Genomic DNA, 15,044 nt, shown 5'->3' with positions numbered 1-15,044 from the left:
TAACGGGTCCAGAATTTCAGGTTTGCAAGATGGGAAAATTCTGGGGATTGGTTGTACAACAATGTGAATATACTTCACACCACTCTCTCCCACCCCCGAGACAGCAAGACTAACCCTTCCTCTTCCTCAGCCTACAAGGTGAAGACAAGAATAAAGTCTTTTATGATGAGCCACTTCCCCTTAAATAACAGTAAATGTATTTTCTTTTCCTTATTATTTTCTCTCTCTCTCTCGCTTTCTCTTTCTCTCTCTTTCTTTTTGTAAATAAGGTCTCACTCTGTTGCACAGGCAGGAGTGCAGTGGCATGATCATAGCTCACCGCAGCCTTAAGCTCCTGGGCTCAAGTGATCCTCCTACCTCAGCCTCCTGAGTATCTTGAATTATAGGCACGAGCCGCCCTGCCTGGTCAATTTTTTTTTTTTTTTTTTGTAGAGAGGTAGGGTATGGAGGGAGAAGGAGGTCATCTCGCTATGTTGCCAGGCTGGCCTGGAGCTCCTGGCCCCAAATGATCCTCCTTCCCCAACTTTCCAAACTGCTGGTATTTCAGGTGTGAGCCACCACACCCAGCCCTTATGATTTTCTGACTAACATTTTCTTTTCTCTAGTTTACTTTATTGTAAAAATATGCTATTTTATATATGTGTGTATATGTGTGTCTCTCTCTCTGTGTGTGTATACGTGTGTGTGTGTGTGTGTGTGTGTGTGTGTGTGTGTATAAAATACAAAATGTGTGTTAATTGACTATGTTATTGGTAGGCTTCCAGTCAACAGTAAGCTATTAGTCACCAAGTTTTTGGAAAATCAAAAGCTATATATGGATTTTTGAGTGAGTGGTCAGTGCCCCTAACCTACATCTTGCTCAACTATGTATATATTATCTCCAGGGAAATTTTTTTCCTATTGCTATATTTTATCCTTTTCTTCAAGACCCTTTTTTTCTTAATGAAATTCCATTGGAGCATATTTAAAAGCCAAGTTTTTAAAAAACTTTAAGTTGACAGATATTCAAAAGTAGAAGAAGGTGTGATGCTAAAAATCATTCCAGTCCTCGATCCGTCTCCTTACAGACACAACTCTGTCCAGCCCTACCAAGCAAGCCTCACAAAAAATACCTTACAAGAAGGGGAAACCAAAAGAGCAAAGTGGGTTTCCACCTCTCAGGTAGAAAACGCTGCAGACAGACTTTACATTCAGCAAAATGGCCTCCAAGACTACTTAACTGCAGTGGTAACAACTACTAATATTTTATACACATTCACAACTGGTGAAGCATATGCATGTCAAGGACTTCACCTCTTAATAAGGCAAAACAGAGCTTATAATTATTTCTATGTTGACATGAAAAATCCGCCTAAGAGATTAAAGAACCAAAGACTTCTGACTCGACTGATGAAGGCTACTGGTGTCTGCATGTGCCTAGTACCTTATAGAGACCAAAAAGTCACACTTGACTCTTGGACTTCAACATAAATTGTTGGCATGATACCATGGTTAGAGCCGCATATGGGTCTGTACATGTGGGCACAGAAAAAGCTAGTGGTTACTGCTAGTTGTTGAGCCTCGAGTGATTAATTTTATAATAGTCTTCTCTGTATTTTCTGTTATAACAACTATAATTAATGCTGTAATAAATTTTTTAAAACTAAGAAAAAAAGAAAGAAACTCAGAGATCGTAAAAAGCATATCTTAGGTGCTTCTGTCTTTACATACTGCTTCAAGTCATTCATTTTTTATAAACTGCTGATTACTCCAAGTTTTCTCCAAATACACTTTTGCAATATCAGGTGCAGGAAGTCCACAGTCAGACAGCCTTAGAAGGAAGAAGCATCTCACCTAAGGGAGGGCTCCCATTCAGTCTCTAGCCTAGAGCAAGCCTGAACCCCCTCCGCCTCCCGGTGGCAAGAATCTCCGTAATTGCAGGTTCTTTGTTCCTTCGAGTGATAAACCAATACCCACAGCCTGGGAGGAACACAGCCGCGTTCCATGTGCAGCTGTCAGCAGTAAGTATCACTACTAGGCCCAGTAACTTGGCAGGCAGAAAGGAAGCCCTTGCTTAAGCAAACGTTTCAGAAAGTCCAGAAGAACCCCTAGTAAAAAGTCCCAGCTACAAAGGTAAAGAAACGTAGAGACTGCTGTCAGTCTCTCTGGTCACCAGCCCACGTGCACAGTGACCCAGTGGCATAATTCTCTTTGAAATGAAGGCTGGAATGTGCTGTCCCCTCAGACAGCAGGTGCTAAGATCCATCCCCATTCACCTACATTTCCACATGTGGGACTTCTGTGCTCAGGGCCCACCTCTAACAGCAAGAGTGTTCAAGGTTTCCATGAGACGTTACAGTGGAGACAGTGAAAGAATGGAACTTTAACACCTGAGGCAGTTGGTGAGCAGTCCAGTGCCAGCACTTGCCAGCTGGGTGACCTTGGTCAAGTTACTCAGCTTCTTTAAGACCCAAGCTCCTTAACTGCAAAATGCCCTTAACAACACCTTCAGGGCAGAGTCACCAGGAAGATGAGAGAGGAAGCACCTAATGCCTTCCATGGCTCACAGGTGGGTTCTCAGGAAATGAGAGCTACAGTTACAACTATTTTTCAAAAGTCTTGAGAGAAATTTTGAATCAACCCCAAGCAGGCAGGCTTACCTAATGAGAAAGCTCTGGAGAGTCCAAACTAGTACGTGTGGTTTTTCTATTCTTATGCTTGCTTAACCTCAGATCACTTCAGGCATTGACACTTCAAGTTACTCTGGGCTCAACTATATCAAATGGTATCAATTATTTTGTTTGCATGTGAAGATTTTTCAAATGCTGTTGGAAATGGGCAAATGATGGAGAGATTTACAAAACTAGAGCGTCTAAGGCATCTTTTTTCCTTTTCTCCAAAAGCCACAGAGGATCTGTACTCATGCCTCCGTCTTAGAGCATTTTGTTCTGTGCAGATCCTGGGAACTTCCTACTTCAATGAAACATTGGCAAAAGGCACTAGTTTTTCTCACCTCCACAGTGACCTTCTCACCCTCTTAGCCAAATAATAATGTCATTAATAATAACAATTCCAAACCCATAAATACTCAGTACTGCACTTAATGAAAACTTCTATGTGTTCACGAGACGAGCTCTAGCAACAAACTAGGTCAAAAGTTATTACCAGCCAGGCATGGTGGTGCTTATAGTCCCAGCTACTTGGGAGGCTGAGGCAGAAAGATTGCTTGAGCCTAAGAGTGCGAGATTGCAGTGAGCTATAATTGTGCCACTGCACTTCAGTCTGAAACAGAGCAAGGTCCCAGGTCTAAAACAAAAGTTATTCCAAAATAGTTGGGCATGGTACTCCTGCAGTAAAATAATTCTAGAAATAATAATTACCAGTATGGAAATCCATGTGGCCTTATGCATTTTGGAGAATAACTCTATAAGATAAGCCATAGTTAAAGAATTACGAACACAACTAAACTTTTGTTTTGTTGTTTTTTTTTTTGAGCCATGTTTTCACTCTGTCACCCAGGCTGGAATATAGTGGCACAATCACAGATCATCTCAGCCTTGATCTCCTGGGTTCAGGCGATCTTCCCACCTTATTCCCCCAAGTAGCTGGGACTATAGGCATGTACCACCATGCCCAGCTAATTTTTTTGATTTTTTTTTGTAGAGATGAGGTCTTCGTATGTTGCCCAGACTTATCTTGAACTCCTAGGCTCAAGCAATCCTTCCAACTCAGCCTCCCAGAGTGCTGGGATTACAGGTGTGAGACATCGTGCCCAGCCTAAACTTTCTTGTATTTATTCAGGTGTCCTAAAATTCCTTCAGGTCTTGAAATCACCAGAATAAACAGATAAATACTACATAAAACTTTAAAAGCAAATTCTGGCTGAGGGTGCCTTTTGGATCATGCATCCATGTGGCCTCACATCTCTGATTTATGATCTCCCGTGTGTGTATTTCATACTGGCTGCTTATTCTAAGAAGTTCTCCCTATAACTTGCCTTCCCGTGTGTGTGTAATTCTTTATGCCATTTGAGGATGGAAGGATCCTTTATTAAAACTTATCTGAACTCATTTCCCAAAGAACTAAGAATTCTGTTCTAACTTTGACAACCCCATCTATGTAGCTATGTAATTAAATACAGAAAGCTTTACACAATCAATAAAGCACCAAGAGCCAAAAATGCAAACAACTCCAAAGAGAACAAGAAGGCAACAAAGTGCATTCGATGAAAATGAAAAGTTTACAACTCTGTCCTAAGGTACCTCAAACCAAACTGAACAAAACCTGAGCTCATTATCTTCTTCCCAAACCCGTCTCCCTCTATATTTCTATTTCAGCTGCCCAGCATAGAAACCTAGGTTTCATTCCACCACATCAGTGACTGTCTGTTCAATGTTACCTTCTTATATATTTCTGCCTCCACTATGTCCTAGTTCCCCTAGAACACTAAGTTAATGTTCTTATTGGTTCCTGACCTCTAGTCTACTTCCCTGCATCCCCTACTCCACATTGATCTTTTATAAGAAAATCTGGCTGGGCACAGTGGCTCATGTCTGTAATCCTAGCACTTTGGGAGGCAGAGAAGGGAGGACTGCTTGAGCCCAGGAATTCGAGACCAACCTAGGCAACATAGCAAGACCCTCTCTCTACAAAAAAAAAAAATATATATATATATCTTTATACACACACACACACACACACACACACACACACACACACACACACACGATCTGACTTTATCGCATACCCACTGCTCTACAAATTCCTCAATGATCAATAGGATGAAATTGGAGCTTGTTTATTTAGCACAGAAGGTCTGTCATCAGCACTTTTGACTCCCTGCCATTAATATAAACATTCATCTGTTTATTGTTGGTTTCTCCAACTGTAATTCAAGGTCCATAACGGCTAGAGGGACAGCATCCAGAACAGTGCCTGGTACACAGTTGGGAACTCGGTAAATTCTCATTCAATGAACAGCAGACACACATGCTTCCCTATCTAGCCTAGCCTCTTACCTTACTGCTCCCTGCCTCATGCTTCACACTCAACAACACCCAAAACCTTACAATTTCCAAAATACACAGTGCTCTGAGCTTTTAAATATGTCATTCCTCAATCTGAGATGTCTTCCTTAGACTTGTAAGTGGGAGAAATTCTTCCTCATGCATCAAGACTTGGCTCCCATACTATCCCCTGTGTGTGCCCTTTTGAAAAATCTTACCTGTAGCCTAAGGTGTTCCTGTCTTTCTCCTCCCAGCACATCAGTGACCCCGCTGGACTGTTCCTGCTCATTTGCAGCCAGCCCTGTCCCCATACTTAGGACCAGGGACTGTGGCCTTCACCTTTGATCCTCAACAAATAGGTACTTTCATAGTCACAAAGTAAATAAAAACGATGATGATAATAATAGCTAACACTATGAACCGCTTGCTGTGAAACAGGCACTATTCCTAGTGATTGAGATATATAAAGATAGATACATACATAAATATATCCATATATAACTCAGTTAATAAATGAACAAATTAACAGAAAGAATATACACATATATCTAGTTTTAGCTTCTTTCTTACAAACTAAATATTAGCACCTGGTTATCTTCAAAACTAAGATATAAATGTAGAATCCTTTCTTTACTGCTTTGCCAGATGAATATACAGTCTCCAAATTTGTAGGGAGAAAAAAAAGTCATCTCATCTAAAGTGGTGTTTCTCACTCCTTTAAACTCCACTTCCCTCAGACATTAGAAAAAAGAATGCTCATGTATCTACAAAGATGATTACTCAGTCAGAGTGAAGTTCAAAATAAGAGTGTCTGACCAAATTCCCTGTGGAAAGAATGAACCAAAACATCACTCCATGAATGAGATATTTTGTCATGATTACTTCCTATTAAATTGATAAATACCTGGCCAGCTTATATTACCACTCCATGTAAATCACTAACTTAACTAGAGCATTTAATGGCTATAATTTAATGACCATATTACTTCACACGGAGACTGAAGCATGAGTGGGTAGTTTCATTTAACAGCTATGACAATAAGATGGAATTCAAAAGCCAAAGTTCCCGTTGGCATCTATGGAGTCCAACGAAGACTGCCCGAGCCCAGATCAGCGGGGTTCCCTCCCCAGCTTGGCCACTAAGCTCAGGGGTAATCAAGAGCATATCAGTTAACCCCTTGGAAAGGGCATGGCTTCATCCCTAGGGAAGGAAAACACGAAAGCCTGCCCTCTCCACCTCACAGATATTGGGAGGATCAAATGCTGAGTGAGGACTCTGAAAACTGCAAAGCGATATACAAAGACAAGATATTATTATTATTCACTGCGCCTTGTTCTGCAACCTCAGCTGGATCCAAACTCCTCTCTTCACCTTTGCATAAAGACATGGGATGAGAATGTCTCGGCTACAGAGAAGAACTGCAAGAATTAATGAAGGTGCTTTGTAAACTATTTGTTTAATACAGAGATAAAAATCGATCATATTACAACTTGTCTGAACAGTCAATGCCATGCAAATAAGCTCCTTCTTGATCAACAGAACTGAAATAAAATTTTTACTGGAAACAAAACACAGTCAAACAAAAAACAAGAAAACTCCCTTATTGCGTCAACAATTACCTTCTCAATTAGCTCCCAAATACATATTCACTAATGTAGGCCATTGAAAGGCTATATTGAAACAATAAAGTTTTTGTTAAAACCTAAAATATAAAAAGAAATGAGAAATCCGCTGGTGTGCGGTAAGAGAAATGGAATCCCTCTGCTGCTAACAGCCGATACTCCTCTTCCACTCCCGCCTTCCACTCCTTCCCCTCCACCAAGACTCACCCCAGGTTCAGGTGTTTGAGCTTCTGAAGGCTGCTGATCTGTGTGGGCAGCTCCTCAATCTGGTTATTAAAAAAGTTGAGAACTTCCAAGTTCTTCAGTTCCGCTATGTTTGGTGGCACTGCTATGGAAACGAAAATGCTGAGAGTGAATCTAGAAGCCCCACTCTTAGGGAGGAATGCCAACAACATATTTTGTTTTTCTTTTACAAGAAAGAAAAATGTAACTCCATGAGGACCATCTAATTCACATACAGGTCTTATTTGTTTTTTGAAGGGCTTTCATAAGGAAATGCTTCTTGAACAATCAGATAAATGCTTGGCATAGTCTGCTTCACATGGATGAGGAAGAGAGAAGCAAGAAGTAAAACAGAGCAGGCAAGGATTTTGCGACCATAACCAGTCTATAAAAGTGAATGCTGTAAAGCATATATGCTTATCGTTGTCATATAATGTCTAGTAAGTGCAACTGTTTTCTTCCTTTTGGTTTCCTTGTTTCTCCACCGGAAGAAAGAGCAATCCCAATCCCCTCCTGAGGGATGGTATGTTTAACCTGTTTAAATAATCCATTACCTAAAGAGCTGCCTTTTTAGTAATGCACTAAATCACCACAACCTAAGCTCAGTCTCAAATGACAAACTATTCAGCCTGTATAGTTTCTGATTTTGACCTCTGAAGTAACACACCTTGATACACAACCACACACACACACACACACACACACACACGTGCGCGCGCACAGGTTACATCAGATTAGCAAAAGATCGATATACTGTTATTATATAGAAAGGCAAAAAGTCAACTCAGTAGCATGCTATGAATACTAGTATGCAGATCAAAGGTGAAAATAATGAAAACAAACCACTGAGGGCCTGAAAGGTACCTCCTTCCCTGGAATATACATACCTGAAAATACAACGTTAAAAGCCAAAGGCATCTTTACCTCAAAAGCACAAGCTGTAAATTGGCATCAGAAGGATTTGCAATAGATTGTGATTCATCTATCCCTTTTGCTATTTGATCTTTTTTTTTTTTTTGAATTGGAGTCTCACTCCATGGCTCAGGCTGGAGTGTCATGGCACACTCACGGCCACCCCAGCGTCGACCTGCTGGGCTCCAGCAATCCTTCCGCCTCAGCCTTCCAAGTAGCTGGAACTACAGGCATGTGCTACCATGCCCAGCTAATTTTTGATTTATTGTAGAGACAAGGTTTCGCCAAGTTGCCTGGGCTGGTCTCGAACCCGCGGGCTTAGACAATCCACCCACCTCGGCCTCCCAAAGTGCTGGGATTACAGGCTGAGTCACCAAGCCCGGCCGCTATTTGATCTTTCTACAAACATCTATACGGGTGATGAGCTTATCCATGACTCACGTAAACTCTAATACCAAGACTATCCAGGTAACAAAAAACATGGATACGGTCTTCCATCTAGGACAAGAAAGTGTGCTGTCTCCAGTCTGTAAGGTTTACTTCCTTCCCACCTGCTCCCTCCACAGATGTCCCAGAAAACTGGGAAAACCAACCTTCCTGCCTGGGGTCAGGCCTAAACTCAGACTCAGGAACACCTGTGTTTAGAACCACTACGAAGGGTATTTGTGAAATTCTAAACACACACCTAAAATATTCAAGGAGTTAGCCCTTCCAAGAGCCCCAGTGGACAGTTCTCAGGGGACCAAAAGTAAAGAGGACAGACATACTGTTTACTCTAGTTTTGAGTCACCATTTTCAACTTTCTGGAATGTATAAGGCAACACGGATCAGATTTCTTTTAGAGGGAAAAGAAGACTTGGTAAAAGGCAAGAGAAAAGCTTTCATGGGAAGAAGGGACTGTGACGAATACATGTCATTCTGGACAAAGACCCTTGGGCCCTGGATTAGCTCCAGAAGTGGCTGGAGATAAAAGGACAGATTTTCATGGGATAATCTAAACAGCTAGGAATCCTGCCAGAACATGCACTCAAATACCAGTATGAATGCACTTGAACCTTGCCATACTGTGTGGCTGCAAAAGCACATTTTTTTCTCTTTTGAGTTGGAGTCTCACTCCATCGCCCAGGCCTCCTAAGTAGCTGGAACCACAGGCGCGTGCTACCACATCCAACTAATTTGTATTTATTATAGAGATGAAGTCTCGCCAAGTTGCCTGGGCTGGTCTTGAACCCGTGGGCTCAGGGAATCCACTTGCCTCGGACTCCCAAAGTGCTGGGATTACAGGTTGAGCCACCGAGCCTGGCCTACAAAAGCACATTTTTAGGTGCATAATCAATTGCACGCTTCCGTGCAAATAAATGGTATTTGCTTTGTGTAAATGATCACCAAGAAAATAACCAGACCGTGCCTTCTGAGTTGCTGGGTGTCGTCTTCCCCTGTCCCTTCCCCAGATAATAAAGTACGTGAAAGGCTGTTGCCAAGAGATCTCACTCTTCCCTGTCCACCTTCCAGCTACTGCTAAGCCTTTCTCAGATTAGTGTGAAGAGTGCATTCGTCTGATTAGTTTGAAAAGCAATAAAGAAAGTTAGTGAAACCAGGAGAAAATGATGATCTCAATTTAGCCACAAACCAAGAATAATGCAGCTAGAATTACTGCCGCCTTCCCAAAGTTACTCTGCCAATGCAATTAAATGCCGGTCTAAAGGTATCGCCTTTTTGACAGGATGAGAGATTATTTCACTCTCCTTGCTAAATCAGTCCAATTTAAAACCACAAATTATGCTAACTGTGATTTAGGGCTTTGTTTTGTGGACACAAACAATAACCCCATATTCAATTTACGAAACCTCTCCCAGCCTTTTGGTGTGCATGTGAATTTTTTGTTTAGGGCTCCATTCAAGCTAAAGAGAAAAAAAAATTACATGGCTTAATATTCTCCCTAAAATACAAAATTTTTTCTCCCTACCCAAGGAGTAAAAATCAAAAGAAATTAATATTCAGATTCATCTGGACGGGATAGAATTCATTCTTTTAACCAATAGCTAGAGAATGTTTATTATGTGCAGAGCACCATACCTCTAGCACCTAACATTTCAATACTTTAGGGGTAAAGTAATAACGGCATGGTATTTAAAGAAAGTAAGTTACAAAAGAAAGGGCATCCATAAGGAAGGACACTATTATGAACTTCACAGCAACTTGGATGAATTTAGAGTCTATAGTACTCAGTGCTCTACCACAGAAACAAAGACCTGAGTACCACATGCTCTCACTCATAAACAGAACCTGAACAATTATTATAAAACTAAAAGAAAGGGATTAGCAGTAGTGGGAAATTGCCAGGGGAGAAAGGAAGGGGCACACTTCAACAATAAGAGTACCTAATTTCAAACCAGGTGAAGTGGGGACCAAAGTGAGGCCCAAACTTTACCCGTACAATGACCATTTGTATACCTCACCCTGAATTGTACTCCACATCTTTAAAATAAAAAAATAGAAAAAAGGGCATCAAAGTCAATCAACTGAAACAAGCCCCTTGCTTGGAAAACAAACTAATCTCACCAAAGCTATCCAGAAAAAATAACCAGTTAGCAGTATGACTTGTACAATGACTCAATCATATACATACATGACATGAACAATTTTAGCTATTCCAAAAAAACAGCTGCAATATCTCACAGTCAAAATATCCTATTGGAATTTTCCAGATATCTACATGACACATGAACAAGAAGAAGTATTTTAAAATATAATTATGCCAGGAGCAGTGGCTCACACCTGTAATCCCAGCACTTTGGGAGGCCAAGGTGGGAGGACTGACTGCTTGCACCCAGGAATTTGAGAATAGTCTGGGCAATATAGCAAGACATCATCTCTACAAGAAAAAAAAAATTAGCCAGTGTGGTGGTACATGTCTGTAGTTCCAGCTACTCAAGAGGCTGAGTCAGAAGGAGGCCATGAACCCAGGAGGAAAAGTTGCAGGGAGCTGTAATCGTGCCACTGCACTCCAGCCTGGGTGACAAAGTGAGACCCTGACTCAAAAAAAGTATATATAATATATATGTATATGTATAGTTTTGTTTCTTTTTAAAGCACTGAGCATCGGTATATTTATTATTCCATCAAAACCATCCAGCTTCTAACCCATGACCTCGGCTGTACCCACATGGACTACAGACAACAAGAAGCTGAGTTCACAAAAGGAACACAAGAACTATGTAGTGAATGACCACAGGTCAGACTCAGGCCCTTCCCAACTGGACCCTACACAGCTGTGTGTGCCCTTACTCAACTCACAACCTCTCTGGGTTTTGTTTCCTTGAGTATAAAATGAAAAGGCTGGATTATGACCATTTCTAAGTTTTCTTCCATCTCATTTTAACATTCTATGATTCTAAGAGATGGATTATGAAAATCAGTGATATGGATTTAAATAATTCAACAAATGGGGTTCTCAATTAGGAAGCTCAGTCATGTAGAACTGTGCTTCTGACAAAGAATTCAGTGTCATTTTCTGCCTAGTCCATGATGGCTGCTTTAATTTTGAGACTTCCGCTGCAAGATTTGGAGGAAGGGTCCCTGACTACTCTCAGGCACTCCCTGCTCTTGCTCCAGGGTCACAGGATCCCCAGCTTGGCCCAGAGCCTGCAGGTGTTTTGAAAAAGGTGACAAAGATATAAACATGTCACCCCAGAGACTGGTCTCAGAGTTTCTTCTGAGACTTGTAACAGTTCTAACAAGTTCAGCACAATCCTCTTTTCCTTCAAGTCCTCTGAAATTGAAGACCCTGAATGTTCGTCAAGAGTTTTATCTACCTGATGCCAGTCTAGACTTAGCAACTGAGAACCCCCCCGCCCCCACCCGCAAACAGCACAGTCTCTGGAAGGTTCCACAAGAAGTCCAAAGTGCCCCATGGGCTTATTAACATCTCTTGAGAAGGCTTCCTCAGGCAGGAAATCTCCACCTGGCTGGACAGGCTGGATACACCAAAGCTCCAGCTGCAAGAAACTGTTGACACAGCTCAATTCTTAAGCAGCAGCTTTACCCCATCCTGAAGGACAATATCTGTGATCATCAGTTACATTTACAACAGGCACAGCCACCAGGCACCGCAGAGCTGAAGGGCACTCACCAAACCAATATTACACTCAAGAACAAGCTTTCCCCCAACCAGCCAGCAACCAGCAAACTGCCTCCCCTTGAAAAGAAGAATCAAAATCAGCTATGGTTACAGCAACTGGAGTTTCAACATAGGAGGCTTGTGTAATATGACTGAAATTAACAATTTTACAACCAACAACTTAGAGCATTTTAGGAGTTTATCCACATAGTAAGTAGCAGGATACACTCCGGAATTGGGCTGTCCAATAGCTGGCCACTACTTAATAAGTAGCTGCTTGAATTTAAAGCTAGGTTAATAAAAATTAAATCAAGTTAGTAATCCCATTAGAGCAGTGATATAGAACACTTCCATTATTGCAGAAAGTTCTATGGGCTAGCCCTGGACTAGGGCAGTGGACCCCAAACCTAGAGCACATCAGAATCACCAGAGAGCTTGTTATTATAACAGAGGGCTTGTTAAAACACTGATGAGAGTTACCCCAGAGTTTCTGATTAAACAGGTTTGGCACACGTCCAAGAATCTGCATTTCCAACAACTTCCCAAGGGATGCTGATATTGTTGATCTGGGAGCCATATTTTGGTTGAGAAAACTTTTAATTCATTAGTGACATCAAGATCATTAAACCAATACATGCGTCCCTTATCCCACACACTAATGCTGGTAAGAGTATAATGATCAATCTTATCCAAATTAAGATTCCTATTGAGCCTGGAACTGAAGAAAAGTGAAACAAGCAATATTCCTGGTGGCTAATGTGCTCAACATGGGTGCTACAATCAAACCATTTCTAGTCTCCTTCTGCTTCCCCACAGAGGTTTTTATGGTGAAATCAGCAGTGATAAGTCGGAAAACATTCGAAGGAAGGAAGTCCTGAATTCCCTAGTTTACTGAATTCAGTCTCCCGGCAGCAAGTACAGCATGACTAGTGTGGTCACATGAAAAGATGTCACCTGCTATAACCGCTGACTTTTGAAACATTGAGGCCTAACTGTAGAATGCTGGGTGGTGGTGACAGCCACAGACAGACGGACTTGGGTGCAACTGAACTGGAGGCTTTTTGAGCAAAAGCATCTTGTGGCCCCCGAGGCAAAGAAACAAAACTGTGAGAAGCAGCAGGCACTGCGCAAAACATAAGGACAGCAGCTCTGCCTGCGCGCAGCCCACGAGAGGGTCAGGGGGCCACGCGTTGGTCTTTAGAGCCATATGGTTAGCACCGACAGCCGGGTCCCCTTCAGCTGCAGAAGGGCAGTAAGAGACCCTGTGCCATGTTAATACACACCCACGGCTGCCAGGAACCAGAAGCTGCTCACAACACATGGAGCTTTCTGTCAGGGTGCAGGCATGAAATCCGGAGGTGACCTCCACCCACCATCTCCACCAAATCTGGGAAGTTAGGGCTACACTCTGCCCAACTATTTCTGCAGAGGCACCAAATAGCTCCGGTGATTTCTGGGCTAGGGCTGGACCAGGACATAAAAGCCAGGGGACCTAGCCTCTGTGAGAAAAGCGAATGAATGAATGGGGGAGCCGGGTTCAGCGGCTCAGCCTGTAATCCCACGCCTTTGGGAGGCTGAGGTGAGTGGATTGCCTGAGCCCGCGGGTTCGAGAACCGCCTGGGCAACTTGGCGAGACCTCATCTCTACAATAAATCAAAATGAGCTGGGCGTGGTAGTGCGTGCCTGTAGTTCCAGCTACTTGGAAGGCTGAGAGGGAAGGATTGCCGGAGCCCAGCAGGTCGAGGCTGCGGTGGCCGGGAGTGGCCACTGCACTCCAGTCTGGGCAACAGAATGAGACTCCAACTCAAAAAAAAAAAAAGAATGAATGGGGGGGGGTTCAGTCTTTGCCTCCCTGACAGAAAGCCAGGGAGGGATTGTGAATTACTGCAAGAGCATGAAGACGGAGAATTATAGCAAGTACTACATGGGAGCCAACCGCCCAAAGGGCTGGACCAGTGCAGGGCATAGTAGCATAGACGTGCTTGTGATGCAATGGGTACACTACTGTACTGTACCCATTTCCAGTGATGCAAACGTACCACTGACTCTCAGGCCAAGAGTGCCCAAAGAAGCCACACGGGATGATGAGTCACAGCACAATAAACCGAATAGCACCACTTCTAAAAACCTGACACATCTGGATTGAAAATAGGAGATTTTTGTCTATTGCCACAACAAATGAAAATGCCTGGTCAGATTTTTACAATGTTACATGCATCTGTTGCTTTTTTTTTTTTAAGCAGAGAAGGATAGAGGATGGTAGAGGATATTAAAATTAGCTTGTTGGCTGGGCTTGGTAATTTATGATGGTAATACCAGCACTTTGGAAGGCCAGGGTTAGAGGACTGCTTGAACCCAGGAGTTCAAGACCAGCCTGGGTAACGTAGCGAGACTTCGTCTCTACAAAAAATCCAAAAATTAGCCAGGCATGGTAGCACACGCTTGTAATCCCAGCTGCATGGAAGGATGAAGTGAAAAGATCACCTGGACCCAGGAGGTCAAAGTCTCAGTGAGCCAGGATCATATCTCTGCACTTCAGCATGTGCGAAGAAGTGAGATCCCAGCTCAAAAAATAAATAAATAAAAAAATGAGCCTGCTATTTAGATAACCTAGTATGTTACACGTCTACAACAAAGTTGCTAGAAAAATTACTAAAAACATGAGAATACACAAAAATGAGTCAGTTTATATGGTGGGAGGAGAAGGATCATTTCAGAGCAAATAGTGAAAGGCAACATTTCTTTGCCTCAGCATTTGATGAATACGATATTGGATAACAACTGCTCCCTCTGGCCTGAAATGAGGCAAGGCGGGAAGAAACCAAATTAGAGAAAGTGTAGGAAATATGACTTGGGGCATTCCTGGTCAAAGTCGAAGTACAGCCTTTTTCATCCATAGTTACAATACCTGGAAAACATGAGTCTATTCACACCACAGAGGTGGTGTCTAGACTAATTATATGCATGCCAATTCTTTCAGCAAATTAGGACTCATAGTTCTCGATGCCATTTTAATGATTTCATATAAAGAAGAAACTTTTCACTCTCGTGTACAAATAATTACATGCCTCAGAATTTTATATGCAAAAAAAAAGGTCATTTGTAGTTATAGTAATTAATTACCTTTATTTTCTGGCCAAAAACACAAGGTGGATAATGAACTAATTACATATTACTGTAAG

General features: G+C 42.1%; 1 protein-coding gene across 2 annotated transcripts in view; it reads right to left on the bottom strand.

Annotated features, from left to right (window-relative positions):
- Positions 1-15,044, bottom strand: part of RSU1 (Ras suppressor protein 1) — a 208,491-nt gene that overhangs the window by 147,346 nt on the left and 46,101 nt on the right. Inside the window, exon 4 of one of the 2 annotated variants that reach the window (XM_008065176.2) lies at positions 6,816-6,936. In XM_008065176.2, the coding sequence (XP_008063367.1) occupies positions 6,816-6,936 (121 nt within the window). The remainder of the gene's footprint in view (positions 1-6,815; positions 6,937-15,044) is intronic. The other variant, XM_021716114.1, reaches the window with a different exon arrangement.

Source organism: Carlito syrichta, unplaced genomic scaffold (genome assembly GCF_000164805.1).
Source record: "Carlito syrichta isolate Samal-C Ts95f unplaced genomic scaffold, Tarsius_syrichta-2.0.1 Scaffold308182, whole genome shotgun sequence".
Taxonomy (NCBI): Eukaryota; Metazoa; Chordata; class Mammalia; order Primates; family Tarsiidae; genus Carlito; species Carlito syrichta.
Note: the sequence above shows the minus strand (reverse complement) of the source record. Positions and strands in the feature narration are given on the sequence as shown.